Consider the following 17628-nt stretch of genomic DNA (forward strand, 5'->3'; position numbering starts at 1 on the left):
GGCGCGTGCTAAGTGGCAGGTCCGTTTGCTTTGTTTTAGATGGAATGGCTGTCTAGTTCTTTGAGAACCCGTTACTGGAAGATCCTCGTGCTGGTGCCTTTTGCTCAGGTTATGGGCTGGTTCGTGGTGACATCACAGATGGCAGTGTCGCTTCTGTCCCTGCCCACGAGACTCTGAGCTCTGGGAGGTGGCAGCGGAGAAACTTCTGGAAAGCCCTGGGGCTCCTTCCATAAAGGACCCGCAGAACTTTCTGCAGATGTCACTTCTGGTGGCGATAGGAAGAGAGGGGGCTCGCCTTGCCTCGGCCTAGAACGTGCAGCAGAAACGTGAAATAAAAATAGCGGGTCCTCTCCTCATAAATATCTAGTCATTTATTGAAAATTTTCTCTGGGAAGTGGCTTTCTTTTCCTTTCATCACAGACATTCCCCAAACTGCAAAGTGTCTTTCTTGAGGTCCGTCTCTGGTTTTAAATGTTCTTTTGCTGCTTGCACGCCGCCTCCGCCCCGCTGAAACGCAGTGTGTCAGTGTCTTGAGGAGGGACTTGCGCAGCGTAAGCACCTGACAGCTCCGACTGGTGGGAAACAGAGCTCTGCCCCCTGGGCTGCGGGGCGCGAGGAGCACCAGCCAGTGGGAGCAGAGGGCTGGAGGCAGGCTCCCCGCCGGCGCCCGGCAGACGGTGCTGGCCAGGCCATCTGGACGTGCGGGAGGTACGGGGAGACAGACAGGAGGCCACCTGGCCCGGGCTCGCTGTGACTCGGACAACATTGCACTGCCGCCAGCCAGGCCAGCTGCCTCAGCCGGCTGCCGGTCCCTGCGTCTGTGGTTTCCTCCGCTGAACCCGTCCTGTGGCTCTCAGCCACCTCCGCTCCGTACCGGCCGCTTCTGTGGAGACTTTCACAGCCACGTCCATCCACTCGCCGAGTGCTGACACAGGCCCTGCTCGGCACCCGGTGCTGCGCTGGCTTGTAGCCGTGTGACGCGCGGCGGCCGTAGCGCTGCCGCCTCCCAGAGCCCAGAGTCCCGTGGGCAGGACGAGGCCGCCGCACGCGTGTGACTTGTCAGTACAGATGCGCTAAGTGCTGTCGAGGGAGGGACGACGGGCTGAAGCAGGAGCAGATTTAGGTGGGTGAGTGGGGCAGGGCGCGGGCCATGCTGCCCTGCGTGCGCACACTGGCAGCCGAGACCTAACAGGTGACACAGACGCATGCCCAGGGGTTACACACACACACACACACACACACACACACACGGCGCTTCCTCAGTCTAGTTGGGCTCTGTCTGAGTTGAGACCAGAGTCCATTTCTGAGCTTTCCTTGGCTATTCTAGTCTTTTCTGTTTGGATCACTGGTCCCTACTTTATTTTTCCTTGTGGATATCTCTATCGTGGGGTTTGGGTATTGCCTTCTCACTACTACACTCACTCCTGTGTGAGTGCCCGTGGGGGGCTTCGAATGTCCCCACCCGACTGTGGTCCATGTCTCGGCCTCGGCCGCCCGCCCTGCACCCACCCCAGGCACAGCCCCTAGGACCTTCCCTCTGTGGCTTCGCCCCTGGCTCTGTCGTGTCCACGGTCTCAGAGCAAGTGCCGTGTGGCACCCAGAAACTCGCGAGGAGCGTTCAGAAGGAGCAGGGGCTCAGATGCCACTCCAGTCTGCGTTTGGATCCGGGCTCCGGTGCCCGGCGTGCGCGCGCCCCGGTCGGGTGGTTTGATCTCTGCGACCCACCGTCTTCATCTGTGAGGTCACCTCTGGGGGAGGGTTAGAGGCAGCGCTAGCCCGGGGCCTGGGACACGGCTGGCATTCGGTGAGGGCGGCCGTCGCGAGGGGGGAAGGGCACGCGCACTGTCTCCACGTCCCCATGACCGGCGCGCTCTGACTTGCAGGCAGAAGACAAAGCAGACGTGCTGAACAAGGAGCTCCTCCTGACCAAGCAGAGGCTGGTGGAGACCGAGGAGGAGAAGAGGAAGCAGGAGGAGGAGACCGCTCAGGTAACAGGCACGGGCGGGCGTTCCTCGGCACAGGTGTATTTATTACATGGGTGCGGGGCGGCCGGCAGTGCAGACAAGACGTCCCGTGCCCTAAGTCGGGCGCCGTGGGAGCAGCCCCTGTGAGCAGCATCGAGTCCGGCGCCTCCTCTGCAGGCGCTGGAGCAGGGGCGGCCTTTCTCCCCTGGAACAGCTGCCAGGCATCTGCCTTGACTGAGCCGTCCGGCGTGCGTGCTAGATTCCCTCTAAGTTTAGTAACTCGGGATTATGACCCAAGAGCGCTGACAAATCTGCAGATTTCGTGTGGCATCGCCAAGATGATTGACTGCCCTGAAGGAACCTGGGGCTTGTTGAGCTGGGAGCCCACAGAGCGCTCGCGCTGCTGGGAGTCGCCCCCACCAGCCACGCTTCCCTTTCCCGATCCCACCCCAAAGAGGACGTGCCAGCGCTCCCGGGGAGCTGGTGCCCCTCGCTCCCGGGGGCGCGGAGGGAGCCCTTCTGTCTCCTGTGAGTTAGGAGGCTGTTTGGCTGGAGGGCACCTCCCCCAAAGGGTGAGGATGGGCGACCAGAGGGGCCTCTCTGTCCGTGCCAGCCGGGCCAGCCAGCGCACGCGCTCTAACGGGTCGCGTTCTGAGACGGCCGAGTTGCTGAGAGAATAGAACACAGAGCCTTTCCGGGACCCACGGCCAGGCGGAGAAGGTTTTGTGAAGTTCGGAATGAAGGGCTGTGTCGTTTAACACCTTTGGAGGTTTGTACAGAGTGCGCCTTCGTTGTTGTTGTTGTTGAAATGATAAAGTGACTTTTGGCATTCACTGTGGACCAAGTTTTTTTTTTATGTACGTAAAATTTTTCAGTGGCTGATTATCCGGTTGGATGTAAGCCTTTTCATGGGTATTGTTTGTTTTTAACCTCCTGCTTCTTGGGGGCTCACTTCAGTACAGTTGGTAAAGGATGAAGCTGGTGGCCACTGAATTTAAGCCATGCTTCTTCCCTGTATGTGTGTGTGTGTGTTCACACGCGTGCATCCTGTTTTAATCATCATGGAACCGTTGTGAGGTCTGGTAGAGGAGGAAACTGGCTCAGAGAACTAAGTGTCAGAGCCTCTCCGCCGTCCAGGCCCGTCCTGAGGTCAGGGGCCCTGCCACCGGACGGGCAGAGGCTGTGGGTTGTGTCCTTGTATGTGAGAGGACGTTATGTGAGTTGTGTGAGATGGAGAACGGAGACTAAGCTAACAACTGAGTCTGAGTCAGAGTGACCCACAAACTGCTTTTAGGATCTTAGGATGCAGCAAGTGTGAAGGGATTCAGAAATCTTCTAATGAGAGGAGCCTGATTATAAAGTGCACTAATTAGTGAGTTAGCACACAGAGAGTAATCTTTAAGTACATAGTCCAGATAAACAGATGAATTCTTCATTGCAGCATCCCAAATTATGAACGGGGTACAACTAAAGTTTTTCTTTGTTTGGTCAACAACATGGAAGAACGGGGTTCTTTCCCCTTTGCCTGCCAGCACCGGAGCTGTTCCGCCATCTCCCCCCCCCACCTAGAGCTCTGCAGCTGCCGCACTGACTGCCCAAGTTGAGCATCCATCAGTCAGTGTTTCTGTGACTGTGTACCTGCCTGCCTTGCGTGTCACCTCAGCTCCTTCTAGGGTCACTGTTTCTTTAGCCCTGAATCTCCTGTCCTCGGGCTCTCATCCTCCTCCATCTTCCCCTGACTCCTGTCCCAAAGCCTGTGGCTCCTGCCTCCAGGGCGGTGACAGCAGTGGCCTCAGGGACGAGTAGGAGGGCCCAGTGTGCTTTCTCTGCAGTGGATCATGCAGCATCCAGGGCACAGGCGGCGATGCCTTGTTGTAGACCCTCACGGGGTCCAGGGGGCTTCCAGATGGGCACTGAATCAGCGACAGGGTTGTAAAGCAGGTGGTGTGGGCACAGGCAGTTTTACCATCGGGTGGTGCCTGTGCCTTACACGTCACAGGAAAGAAAGACTTGTGTCCCTCTTGAGATGATCGGGGTTTTCAGGCGGTCAAGATGCAGCTTCGGTGAGGAAAATGTATATAGTTTCAGTGTTTGCCTTGGCACTGGCCATGATGCAGGCAGACGTGAGTCCGGGTGTCTGTGGGAATTATTAAGATTTCAACCGAGTCCTGACAGTTGTCGTCCTCACTCTTCCAGCTAAAGGAGGTCTTCCGGAAGCAGCTGGAGAAGGCGGAGTACGAAATAAAGAAGACCACGGCCATCATCGCCGAGTACAAACAGGTACCGCGCCGCGGTGGTTTCGGCCCCCAGAAGGGTGGTTGCTGATGTTGTTCTTCGGGGAAATAAACTCTGTTTGTAGAGTTTCCAGAGCCGTGGCCGTGCTGCAGCCACTAAGTGTGGTGGCTGATGGTCTCCCCTGAAACCGATGGTGGTCGGACACGCCTGCTGGGAGCCTGGGACGTTTACCCGAGCCAGTCTGTTGTTTGTCGGTCGTGTTTGCTGGATGCAGAGGAGAAGGAGCGCCATCGTTACCATGGGGACCCCGTCTCCCCTACTCAGAAGCCACTTCCTGTAGAGCACAGTGGCAAACACAGGGCCTGCGGGCAGAGTCCGGCCGGGCACCTGCGCCGGGCTCTAGCCTAACCGTTAGGGAGCAGGTACACGTACACAGCCCTAAAATGACGTCCAGCCCTCTGAAGGCAACCGCGAGTTGGATGTGGCCCCCGGTGAAAATGAGTCTGACACCCCCGCTGTAGAGCATTCTAGTAACACTCGCCTCTTCGCCAAGGACTGAAGTTTAGTGGTTGTGTGAATGGCAGTAGCTAGGGGATCAGTGTGCCCTTCGCTGTCACACCACAGCATGTGGGCACCCGTCTCCCCACATGGCCATGCAGCCTGGAGAGGGAGGTAGCGCCCGCGCGTGCAGAGGAGGAGAGGGGACTGGCTGCGGAGGGAAATGGGGAAGCCCTTCCTGGAGGAGGGGCGGTTCGCGCTGTGCCTCCAGGGCCAGGTGTGTGGGGAGGGCAGGGGACGGGAGGGCAGGCCCGGGGAAAGGGGACCGGCGCACGCGTGCACACAGGGGCGGGCGGAGTGGTGGACGGACAGAGTCTGGTTTGGCGAGCGCCCCGAGCGAGAAGAGGAGCACAGGCGAGTCCGGGCGCAGTTCAAGGAGGGCCGCCAGGGACAGCCGAGGAGTTCGGGGTCGGTTCTGCTGGTGGTAGGAACGTGTGAGCAGGAAAGTGGCACCATCAGGGACCTGTGGCTGGCACTGCTATGGCCCAGTGAGAAATGTGGGACCGAGAGGGGACCCACAGGCAAAGACGCAGGCCAGGGGGAGGCAAGGCGCAGGGTCCAGGTGAGCCGGAGAGACCATCATCGGCAGTGACAAAGTGGAGGCGAGGGCGACACGGAAGATGGCTCCTTTTTTGGCCAGAACAAGGGGAAGCGTTGAAATCGATCCTGAGATTCTGAGTTTGGGTGGAGAGGAGGGGATGCACGAGGAACATTCAAGGCCACGTGCCGCAGAACTTGCCGTCACTGCAGACGCGTTTTTCTGTCGCCACGTTAGGCCATGGGTGGCTGCCATATGCCGTGCTCCGCAAATAGCAGCCTTTGGGACTGATCTTGACTGTTATCTGGCAGGCACTGCAAGCGATGTAAAAGGCAGCAGACCCATCTGTTGGAAGATAATTAGGACCTCAAACATGATCTAAATGCATCCTATAGTTGGAATGGGCTTTTACTGGCTATATTTCAGAACATTTTGGTTTATTTAAAAGGGTATATGGCTTGCCAAAATTACTAGGGAGATCAGTTTTTTAAAAAATACTGGCTAATGCATGCCCGTTTATGGCCTTCAGGCTTAGATCTGGGGAAGTCAGAGAGTGAACTGCACAAGCAGGCCCTGGGTTCTGGAACTGTTCTTGAGTCAGCTGGGGCTTCTGTCTGTTTGCATAATAGAGGTAGTAGACCTTTTATGTGTTGGTCCAACTTGCACGTGAAAGTTTCATACCCCCTAAACTTTTTATTTCATTTCTCACCCAAAAAAGATTGAGATTTTATTCAAGTTCAGTAAGAATTGAACTTCCAGTATTTTTTAAAACTTTTTTTTGCTTCGAAAGCACTTATTTCTACCTGTTCTGGTACTTATTAGTACTTATTTCAGAACTAGTAATAATGAGGTTTTATTTGATGAGTGATCATCAGCCAGGTGCTGTACCAAACCCTCTGCATACATTTTTTCTATGAATTTTCGCAACACAGCACAGCACTCTCTGGTCAGGAGGAAACCGAAGCGTAGACTGCTCAGCGAGTCTGTCCGAGGGCGTGGTGCTAGAAAGAACAAGAAATGGATTCCCCGGCTTCTCATTTGTGCTAAGTTGCGAAACCACTTGATGAGTTTTAGTCTTTATTCTCTTCTGGTCATTTGACATTTTTTTAAAAGTTTCATTCACTCTGCCACTTCTTAAGGCGGTTTCTGTACTTGGAAACAGAGGCCCCTTCTGTGGCTGCACTCAGGAGACGCGTCTGGCCCCGAGTTCTCCCAGCAGAGTCCCAGCATAGACAGGTCTCGCTCGCATGAAGCAGGTACTCAGCACGGGCCCTGTAGAGTGATTCCAGAGGCGAGGACAGGAGTTCCCTGGAACCCATCCCAAAGGCTGGCGACGGGGAGAAATCAGCTCTTCCTCCTACCAGTTACGGCAGGTGCTTCACACAGAGGGCGCTCTCAGGCTCTCTGCCGCTGCCTGCAGAAGAGGCTGGCGTTCCCAGTGCTGCTTATGTGCATGGTTTCCGCAGCATCACAGGGGTGACCGTATAGGAGTTGGTAAAATGATGTGCCCACATGTGGAAGTTGTTCTGTTCTGTCCAGTAAGGAGACTTTTATCTTTCTTTCCTTCAGATCTGTTCCCAGCTGAGCACCAGGCTGGAGAAGCAGCAAGCGGCCAGCAAGGAGGAGCTGGAAGTGGTAAAGGTGAGGAGTGGCGTACATAGTTCTGTGACAGAAGCTCTCCCCCATCCCCAGGCTTAGTGAGCCCCTGATAGGAAGAGCCCCGCCGGCCCTTGGTTCCGGAGGACTTCGGGATTATGTGGGAGGGTCCCTCTCTCCCGACCGGGTGTGATCCTCCTCCCTGCAGCTGAAAGGCTGTGTCCCCGTAAGTCTTACGGCCTGTCAAAGACAGGCAGTGGCTTTCAGCACTGTCTCAGGAGGCCCCGAGCTTTCTTGGACGGAGGGCCCCGGGCCTGGGGGTGTGGGGGCAGCAGCCTGCATCCCAGCTGTGCCTGAACTGGCGTGACGCTTTGGTGCGCGGCCCGTAGTCTCAACCTGACGCTCTGCAGAGCAGGAAGCAGTATGGGTGGTCTAGGACTCGGCTGGAGAACACGTGTTGGGTAACTGATTCTAATTTTTGAGAGATGAGCTTAAAAAAAAAAAACAAAAACCTTGTAGCATTTATTTATATGCTGCCCCCTGGTGGTAAAACTGCTATTGATTATTTGAAAAAGCAACCGCTTATTCTGTAGAAACAGCAGTAAACCAAATGGATCGGTATTCTTAAGAAGTAATGTTGGCACTGCCAACTCTCAGACCAGTGTCCGAGAAACCTGATGTAATTCTATTCGAATATATTCAGGTTTCATACTGGAATTTCTATGCATTCTAGGGACTCCAGCGTGTACTTTAACACCTTGGCAAGTTACTTACCCTTTCTAAACTTTACTTAGTATTCTGCATAGCAGATAACAGTACCTGAGTAATACAGGCATTCTGAAGATTAAGAAAGAATGTATATAGAGTGCTTAGCTTCGCACTTGGCACACAGTAAGTGCGTGTTTTTATAATTTATGACCTGACAATGTGAGACATGGGAAATGAAAATATGAACCTTGTTCTGACTTTGTACTCCAAAAGTATTTTTTTTAAATTTCATGTTATAAAGCACCACCAGTCTGAGATTGTTAGTGAGCATAGAGCTGGTGGTCTCCCTCCCCAAACCTGCTAAATTTGGGGTTCATATCTTCCCTTTCTGTCCTTCCTTTGTCCCCTCTTCCTACTTAGCCTTTATCATCTTTTGTAACTTTGTAGACACAGTGACCAGCATCAGTTGATGAAGTGTCTTGGCCTAAAAGGATTAACTATCCTGAACTAAAACCTTTGTGGAAACAAAAATGAAACAAGGATTTATACTGACCACTCAGGGAAGGTTCTATTACAGAAATTATGCATGACACAGGGCTCAGAACTTCCCTGCGGGGACAGATTATATAAACGTGCGTGGGAAACTTTGAGGAAATACTTGAAAAGCATGTGAGTGCTGAGTTGGATGACACTGACAGTTGTAGAGAAGCGAAGTCACAGGAACTGCAGACCAAAGATGACTTTGGACCTGCTTGGACTAAAGCAAGATGGGTAGAATTCAGTTAGAAGGATTTAGAAGCGACATTCTGGAAAAAACGGTGTGAGTGAAGGCCCAGAAACGGGAATGAGCATTTCATATTTCACTCAGGAAACTGATGTGATCAGAGTGTGTGTTAAGGAATGAGGAACTTATTGGATAGCGGGCGAGGTTACCCATGGGAGGCCATGACGTGCAGAAGGAGGCATTTGAACTTGTCGTAGCCTCAGAGTTGGGCACAGCAGCTAATGATCGCTGTGGGTACTCCTACAGGGCCTTATGTATGTTGTCCCATATGGCCCTCACACCCACCTGTGGGCGCAGACACTGTAATATCTCCTTCTGACCAACTTATTTTATCTCCTTTTTTATTGCTGATGATTTCCCCAAAGAGGTAATTTATTTCCTCAAGGTCACAGAGCTGATAAGCAGTAGTGCCAGGATTTGAACCCGTGGAGTCAGACCCTCCCGCCCATACCCGCAGCCGTTACCTCACACCACCTCCTCTTCTCCCCGTCCCACTTCCTCGTCTCCTGTCTGGCGTGAATGTGATGATAGCCTGCGACCTTTGCACCCCCGGTGACAGCCCTCCCCAGTCCCCGCTCCCTCCTAGTCCGTCCCCTGCGCCAATCAGACCGAGCGTTCCCAGACGCAGATTGGACTGTATCGCTCAATCTAACTGCTGCGAATTAGGCCACATGTGGAAAGCCCAAAACAACGCTGGCTTAGACACAAAAGGCGTTGATAATCTCATGCAAAAGAAGTCTGGGGCTAGAAAGATCCTTGGTTTCATCAGTGATCCAGCTTCCGTGACCCACACGCTCAGTGTGGGCTTCCACCCTTGGGCTCACCGGGGAGTCGGACCTGTCGCCTGGGGTTCCTGCCCTCGCCCCCACACTCCAGGTAGAGCTGACTTCGGGCCGGAGAAGCCGCAAGGATACAAGGGCCCTCCTCCTCCAACTGGGTGGGCCTTCCCCAAGTAGCCTTCGTACAAGCGCTGTGCATATCAGAACTTAACTTCATGGCTCCGTCTGTCTTCAGGGGACTTAGGAAATGGCACCTTTCACCTGGGCATTTTCCAGCCCCTGTGACGTCAAGGTTCTGGTAGTCGGGAAGGAGGTGGAGGTGGGCGGGAATCTGCAGTCTCCCCTCCCCGCCATCAGCACGTCCGCTCCGTGAGGTTCATGGCTCTAGCTCCAGCGCGGAGCACGGGATGCGGTGATGCGAATGCGTGAGTTTTCTGCAGGATAAAGGCAGATGCACGGGCATTGCACTCAGGGGCCTTCCCAGCGCGGCCCTGGAGCGCGCTCCTCGCCGCCTGCTCCTCGCCAGCGCGACACTTCCTCCCGCCGAAGCGTCTCGCCCCCCGTAGTCCCCGAAGGCGGCGCAGTGCGCGTGCGCACAGGGAGCTTTCTCTGCTGAAAGGCCCTCCTCCCTCTCGTGAGATCCATCTCTTCCTTGATGTGGTCTAGCCTAATGAAACTGCCTGCCCAGCTTGGTAGACTTTCAGCCACTTGAGACCCAGATGAGAAGCCACCAAGTTAACGTTCCATTTAGTCAGCAATGCGTACATGGCAGATACTCGCAGCGTGCCCCCCGTGCCAGCCCCGGGCTCTTCAGGGAGCTCTAGGAGTCCCGTGAACACACACCAGCAGGAATCTGAAGAGCACAGTCGGGGTGGGGTAGGAAAAATCAGTGCGGGCCGAGGAGGTGATTTCGGGGGATTCAGGCCTGGGCCAGGAAGAGCCTGGTCGGGTCAGAGGAAGAATTTAGTGATCAGCTGGCGGGGAGTGAAAAGGCGACACCCAGGTCCTCAAGCCTGAGCGGTGGCCGTGCGCGCCGTGGCACAGAGCGGCTGTGTGTGTGTTGCTGTGGGGGGGGGGGGGGGACGCTGGGGTCCTGGCACGGAGCGCGCTGCAGCAGGAGGACGCCGGAACGGGAAGGTTCGAGGACGTCTCTTCTGCGAGCTCTCCTGGCGGCGTTGTCACAAGACAGTAGTGCTCTCGCGTTGAGAAGAGCCGCTGCTGTCACGCTTTGCTCGGCGGTACAGGTCAGAGTCACTTTTGAACAACAGTGAACAACAGTGACCGTCTCCGCTGAAAGCTGAACAAAAGGACGTGCACTTCATCTGCCGCCAGGGTAGATTTCGGTTAGTTGTAATGACCTCAGCCCACTCTAGGCAAGTTACCGAAACCCTGGGTTTCTTCATTTACGAACTGGGGGCGAGCTGGCCCCTCGTCACCCTACAGCCCCAGGAGTGAGTGGGACAGTGGGTGCAGAGCACAGTGGGAGGGGCGTGGCACCTAGCCAGAGGGACCGGAGCACTGAGTGTCTGGAACAGACGTCGGAGCGGCGCCGAGCCACTGTCTGTTCCCAGGGTCTCTCTGCACACGCTGGGGGGAAGGGGCAGGTGGGTCCTGCGCAGACTCGAACCGTTTTGGCTGTAGCACCAGAGAAAGAACCACCTTCAGATACAGGCCGGCGTTTGGGGCAGCAAGCAGCATCTAAATAGAAATCATCAAACCGCACGCTGTTTCAGGGGGAGACTCACGCTGTGGGACGCACAGCCCGACGTTGTTCTCTCTCGGCTGTTTCAGGGCAAAATGATGGCGTGTAAGCACTGCAGCGACATCTTCAGCAAGGAGGGCGCCGTGAAGCCGGCAGCCGGCCCCCGCGCCGACCAGGGGGCCGAGTCGGACGACGAGAAGGACGCACTGAAGAAGCAGCTGAGGGAGATGGAGCTGGAGCTGGCACAGACCAAACTGCAGCTGGTGGAGGCCAAGTGCAAAATCCAGGTCGGTGACTGGACAGAGGTCAGCGGGAAGAACGAAGTGCGTGGTGCGGGCCATTCTGGGACTTTAGAATAGACACATCTCATGCCCTGGCTGGCGTAGCTCAGTGGATTGAGCTCGGGCTGCGAACCAAAGTGTTGCAGGTTCGATTCCCAGTCAGGGTACATGCCTGGGTTGCAGGCCACGACCCCCAGCAACTGCACATTGATGTTTCTCTCTCTCTCTTTCTCTCTCTTTCTCTCTCTTTCTCTCCCCATCTCCCCCCTTCCCTCTCTAAAAATAAATAAATAAAAATTTTAAAAAATAAATTATCAAATTAAAAAAAAAGAATAGACACATCTTGCTCAGAATCGTAGGTGTTATGATAAATTCATTTTTCTGCCCCAGAATGCAGAGTCAGATGTCATGTCATTATTTTTAAACACTGATATAAATACATAGATTTAAATGAATATTAATCATTAAAATTATATCTTGTGAGAACTTAGGTGTATGCTTTTTTTAGTTTACCCTGTGATTTTTTTTTTTTTTTGGCCAAGGTCCTTCCTCATTGAACTTGGTCACTGTGGTAGCTGACCCTGAAAATGAAAGGTCAAACCTCTGTTATTCTTCCCTCAATGGTTGAACATCAGCTGACACCTTTTTTTTAAGCTCTTTTTCATCGTTACCTGGTTTTGCCAAGTCCCTTTCCCCATAATCCCTTTCCATACTGGGAGGGCAACATGATTAGGAAAATAGTCCCGGCTTCCAGTGGACCGTGATCCGCACCCGCCGCCACGTCCTTCCGTGGCTCCAGGGCCACCGCACCCGCCGTCCTCAGCTGCCTCTGTGCTGTTCCTTGCACGTTCTGTGGGCAAAGGCCGTGTGTTTGGAATTACAACGCACTCATGCTTACTCCATCGGTAAAAAATGCAATCCATCCATACCTTTGTGTTTGTTTGTGGTTTTACCCATGTTATCTCGGGCTTTGCCCTAACCCTGAAGGGCAGGGGGAATAAAAGGATGACATGAGGTTTCATTTTACTACTGTCCAGAAAAAGCACAGATTCTGGTTTTTAGTGGCAATTCTTCTAGCTGTAAACTTTTTTTTTTGTCCATTAAGACGCCACTTAAATTTCTCCTGGGCTCTGTGGGAGGAAAACTATGGATATGTAGACCTGGGGTCTATTCTAAAGAGATTCTAAAAAGCTGTGTACTTAGATACTGTTTTGTCAGAGAGAAGACATTTATGCAAACTCAGATGGTTTTCTTTCTTTAACTAGGAACTTGAACATCAGAGAGGGGCACTTATGAATGAAATCCAAGCTGCAAAAAACTCTTGGTTTAGCAAAACCCTGAACTCTATCAAAACGGCCACGGGCACCCAGCCCCTGCAGCCACCACAGACCACCCAGCCGCCCAAGGAGAGCACATAGTCCCAGCCCCAGCCCGGCACAAGAGCACAATGTCACAGTGACCGAGACCCCGGAGGACTCTCCCAGGCGTCCCTTTTGAAGAAGGAAAGTGGAGGAGGCCAGAGAGCGAGCCCGGTCTTTCTGCCACCCTCCCCCTTTCTCGTACGACACTTTCGAAGGGACGTTGTTTAAACTGACCTGGTTTGTGTCGAACACCTGTGTCTGAGCTTCTTGGAAGGCCATGTTCACATCCGTTCTAGTATTACGCATTATTTTACATGCCTGACATTTAGTTGGAAATAAGTAATTCAGAACTAAATGCTTTTTATTGAGAACTAACTTCATAATTGTTTTTATCTTACGTAAAAATGAAGATGTCTTTTACTCCAAGGTTGAAGTGATGGAAAGATACTTGTCACAGGCAGAAAACAAGTGGAAACCTGAAACTCCCACCTTTTCAGGACTCCTTCAGATAAAGCACACAGCGGAGCCGGCCGGGGCCGCGCTGGGCAGTGTCCTCCCGACGGGGGCTCCTGGCCGGCGGGTCCTGTCGGGGGGGGGCGGGGGGTGCGCAGACCTGGGGTCGAATGGGCCCCAGAGACAGTTCGAGTGTTTCACTTTCTGTTGGGTGCACCTGGAAACAAAGTGCCAAGAACCCCGGGAGAAGGTGGGCTGTTGAGGAAGGGAACTGAGATTTTGAAGGAAGGGAGTAAACGAAGGAAGAACTGCATCACTTGGGCACTGGCGTTCTCACAGGTCGTCCTGAGGGCTCCGCACAGGAACTGCGAGGACCTTAGCAGGACCACAGTCGGGCGTCGGGCAGACGGGAAGCCAGAGTGGGCACCTGGAGTCACGGCCGTAGGACGCCGTCGCCAGGGGCGCCTGGACAGACCCACCTGGACAGACCCAGGCGCCTCTGGCCTGTGTCCGCAGCGGATTCCAGGACCGGGGACAGAGTGTGTCGTTAGTGTCGGCTTGCACTTGTTAAAGGAAACACGAATGCACTGTAACTTTGCTGAAGTTACAAAACACGAAATCAAAGCTGGCTTCCCGTCGTCTTAATGTTAGGCAACCTTTCCTGATTTCTCCGGCTCCCCCAGAATAGGCCCTCGGTACCCCTAGACGAAGAGACGCAAGTGCATTGGTGACATTTTTGATGGAATATGAAACCTTTATAGAAATACTTATCTCGTGGAAGGGTGAAGAAAGCTATTTAAAAGGTGATGGAAATATTTTTTCAATTATATTTCTCATATCTATATCAGTAGCCCACGCAGGAAATCCTTTGGTAAGGGCAAAACGAATGTCCCCGTCTTCTAAGCTCCTGTGGAGGCCTTCGGTCTTGCCCGCCAGCCCCACTGCCGTCAGGTACATACGGCGGCATTGCTCACGCTCCTCCTTGGCTTCCGTGGTGAACATATTCTGTTCTTTTTTATTACCGTTGTCCACTTGTCCCCATTCCCCCCTCGACGTTCCCCTGCCCTCCCCCCCGCCTCCCGCCTCTCGGCGAACACATTCTTTGCAGAGGACCTGCAACCCCGTAGAGCCGGGGTGGGTCCCATCGGAGCCCTGGGTCACAGCTGGGACTAACACAGTCCCGGGGAGAAGAGTCCAGGAGCAGCGCCCCGACCCCAGGAGCGCGCACTGCGGGCTGCTTCCCTTTCAAGTGACCCTCAGCCTCTGAGAAGTCACTTCGTTGGCGTTCACGTCCTTTCCAACCCGTAAGACTGACAGGGTTGCCTGTCACCCTTTTGTCACACTCACCACGTGATGTTGTACTTCCTCACCTAATTTGTTTCGGTCCCGACATCTTTCACTGTTACGTTCATTTTCTTTACCAAAAATGAAAGTCAGCCAGCGTTCCAGTGTCCACATGGATTTTAACATCCCCTCCGTGGTGGTTCAGAAAAGCTCAATTTTTTTCTTGTAAAATATAGCGGCTAGAGAATTGCATCTTGGTACTCGTTTCTACAAATCATTAGTATAATTTGTTAGCTTTACTGATACTTACACTTTTATTCCAGGAAGCCTTGTACAAGGTGCCTTATCAAATGGCCAGCTGAGTTAAAGATTCTTGTGCTTTGTGAATCTTACAGCTCCACTGTACGGAGTTCTTTTTAACTTCCAGAAATCGGCACATTCCGCAGAACGCCTGAGCTCTTTTCCTGAAGTGGCGGAGGGGGGAGCAGAATGGCCCCAGGTCTGGTCCTTACCTGCACGCCCGGCGCAGTTTCATAGCCTCTTACCTTCTTCTCATATAAAATCTCCAGGTGTATACGTTCCAGATGTTTAATAAATCAGTTTTTGCCTTTCCTTTTGACTTTTTCAAAGGGTCGTAAGGGTCATCTATAGATTTTTTTCCTCGTCCAGTTCCATGTCACACTTGAGTGTGTTTTGACACCATCAGCCTGGGCTGTCCTTCAGTGCAGTGCCTGTGGGCCCGAAAATCCAAAGCATGGTGTAGGTGAGAGTTTCCACGCGGTCTGTCATAATAGCGTCACCCGACCACGTGCCCTTCTCCGTGTGTGGTTGAACGCTCGTGCATCCCAGCATTAACTGCTAGTTCTAATTTCACTCATTGGGAAATACATTTGAGAATTGCTACTCCAATCTTGATTCCTTTAGAAAGAGATTAACCAGCCCAAATATCCAGAAAATTTTCAGATACGTATTCTACAATGTTTTTCATCTTTTCCTAGAACACCATTGTTGTAACACTCCAGAAACCCAACATTTGCAGTTCTGAAAAGAGATTATTTCTCTTCTTATTAAATTCTGCAAAATAAATTAAGGGAATGAGCTTCAATTTGATTATTCGATCCATGAGCTTTTATATCTTGAAAATCTCATTTAACACATTCCTTTAAGCTGGCTTTTGAAAGAAACCAAGCTGGATTTTTCAGTGCATATGTTTGCTGGCTTCCCACATCCTGAGCCATGGAGCAATTTGGTTATATTTAGTTACATACGATTCAGTGCAGGGAAACAAACTCTCAGTTGCCTAATGCTCGCATATGAGCGCCCATCAGAACACTAGTAGGTGGTCATGCAGGCCTGTGGCCTGTCCCCATGCAAGCCAAACTCTGCCTTCCTCTCTCCCGATACTAAGTTGGCAGTTTCTTCCTCATGGGCTTTCTCAAACTTCCAAAATAAAGCAGAACAACAATCTTTGCACTGATGTTGGAGTATTTAATCATATTTATCTTGTTTCATTTCTTCAAAATGTTCATTCTTTTATATATACACTATGTGTTATTTATTTTTCTCACATTACTACTCCATTTCTTAAAATACTTTCCAGTTACTGTATTTTTAGGACTATAAGACACACCTAGGTTTTAGAAGAGGAAAATGGGGGAAAAAAGTTTGAAGCAAAAAATGTGGTAAAATATTTAATAACATAAATAACATAGGCCACCTCCCCCCAACCCCCAACAAGCCAGGTAAGCTACATTCGGACTATAAGACCCATCCCCTTTTCTTCCCAAATTTGGGGGGTGTGTCTCATAGTCTGAAAAATACAGTAATACCTAATGGCTTCATTTCCTAGCTAAAGTGAGGAACACAAGAGAATACACAGTTCAGGGCCCAAGAGATGAGAAATCCTTAAAAGGGTCAACTAGTTACTGCAGATGAGACTCGGTATGTATCTGACGGAAGGGGCTGAGTTATCTTTTGTCTTTGGCTGAAATCAGTGTGCTAACTTCTGCCAAGATGGTTGTCTGATTTCAGGACCCCCCAAAAGGAGCTCTTTAAAAAAATTAAATTCCTTGTTTGTTTTACCTCTCTTGGAAAGAGTACTTTTACTTACTTAGCAAGCTGATTCTATTGTATAACTTTTCAAAGTGGCTTTTAAAAAACTTTTGATTCTCGTGCTTCAGTTACAGGTAAACGAGAGAATGGACACACTGTTGTTTGATCTGCACACTGTTGGGTCTGTGCACGTGGACTTGCCCAGAGCACCCCTGCCTCTCTTGTGTACCCAGGTGCCAGCGCGCCTGAGTGAGTACACACGGGATGGTCAGGGAGGGAGGGGCAGGTCACAGCCGGGGGCCTGGCCCCGACCGGGGTGCTGCCCGGTGAGACACTCCTGCCCCCTAGTGGCCCTGCTCACGGTCGCACTGAGCTAGAGCTGCGCCACAGCACCCTTCCTCTGCCGCAGTGGCTTCCGTGCTATAAAGGCAAAGCTTTTTACCATAGGAATTTCCTTATTTTTCAAAAGCTACCAAATGAATACTCCAGTGTGGGCTGCACCTCAATAAGAGATGATCTTGAGTTGTAATGAGGAAAGTGGGTGTTTACGAGTTTTGACTGCAGTTTCAGCGGTCAGGAGCGCCCTTCTCAGCTTCCGTGTGCGGGACCACATGTCCAGCGAATCTGCAAGTGGATCTGCTACCTGCTGTAAAAACATCTTCATCCACACGTCCCACTCTCCCCACCTCCATCCCACGTTCATCATCAGCGGTAGTCTCCAAATTTTGGTACAAAAGAATCATTGAGTAGAAAATGAACATTTTCAGTTACTTTTTCTTTGCACTAAGTTAACATTTGAAATCTTTTCCATTGAAATGTAACATAACTATATATTACATATGGAATAAAATATAGGAAACTGGATTGGAAGGATATAAAAGGCATCAAGACTCTGGGGTCATGAAAACACAAGAATGAGGCTGGAGATGGTCCCAGAATCCAGGATGTCCCAATAGCCTTTTACACCAGTTTCTCTATTTTTGGTATTTTGCATAATATATGGATTCTTTATTCAAATGAGGGGGGGGTTTCTCAGTCCCACTTTCAGCTCCTGCCTTTCCCTTGCTGAGGACATAGTACACATTCTCTACCATTTATTTTTGTGAATTGTTTCGTTTTCGTACACGGTTTCTCTAATGAAAACAGGTTCTGGGATATAGGAGTTGATTAGCGCAAACAGTGCTGATTGACTACACAAGAAACATTAGTAAGCAGCCTCACTCCTCTTTAAACACTGACCAATTAGATGTTTCCGTAATTCCACGTATTATGCATAGTACACTATAAATGTAAATGTAATGCTTGTTAAGAAAAGTGCAATTTATTGTACATT

At 51.7% G+C, this 17628-nt stretch overlaps 1 protein-coding gene across 8 annotated transcripts in view; it reads left to right on the forward strand.

Moving 5' to 3' along the window:
* RABGAP1L (RAB GTPase activating protein 1 like) overlaps window positions 1-15867 on the forward strand; it is a 453918-nt gene extending 438051 nt beyond the window's left edge. For all 8 annotated transcript variants that reach the window (XM_045838840.1, XM_045838841.1, XM_045838839.1 and 5 more), the window contains 5 exons: window positions 1884-1988; window positions 4161-4244; window positions 6865-6936; window positions 10954-11151; window positions 12411-15867. In XM_045838840.1, coding sequence (XP_045694796.1) covers window positions 1884-1988; window positions 4161-4244; window positions 6865-6936; window positions 10954-11151; window positions 12411-12563 — 612 coding nt within the window. In that variant the 3' untranslated portion in view covers window positions 12564-15867. The remainder of the gene's footprint in view (window positions 1-1883; window positions 1989-4160; window positions 4245-6864; window positions 6937-10953; window positions 11152-12410) is intronic.
* Window positions 15868-17628: the final 1761 nt, after the last annotated feature.

This window comes from Phyllostomus hastatus, unplaced genomic scaffold (genome assembly GCF_019186645.2).
Source record: "Phyllostomus hastatus isolate PE091 unplaced genomic scaffold, TTU_PhHast_1.1 phas_contig_283, whole genome shotgun sequence".
Lineage (NCBI taxonomy): Eukaryota > Metazoa > Chordata > Mammalia > Chiroptera > Phyllostomidae > Phyllostomus > Phyllostomus hastatus.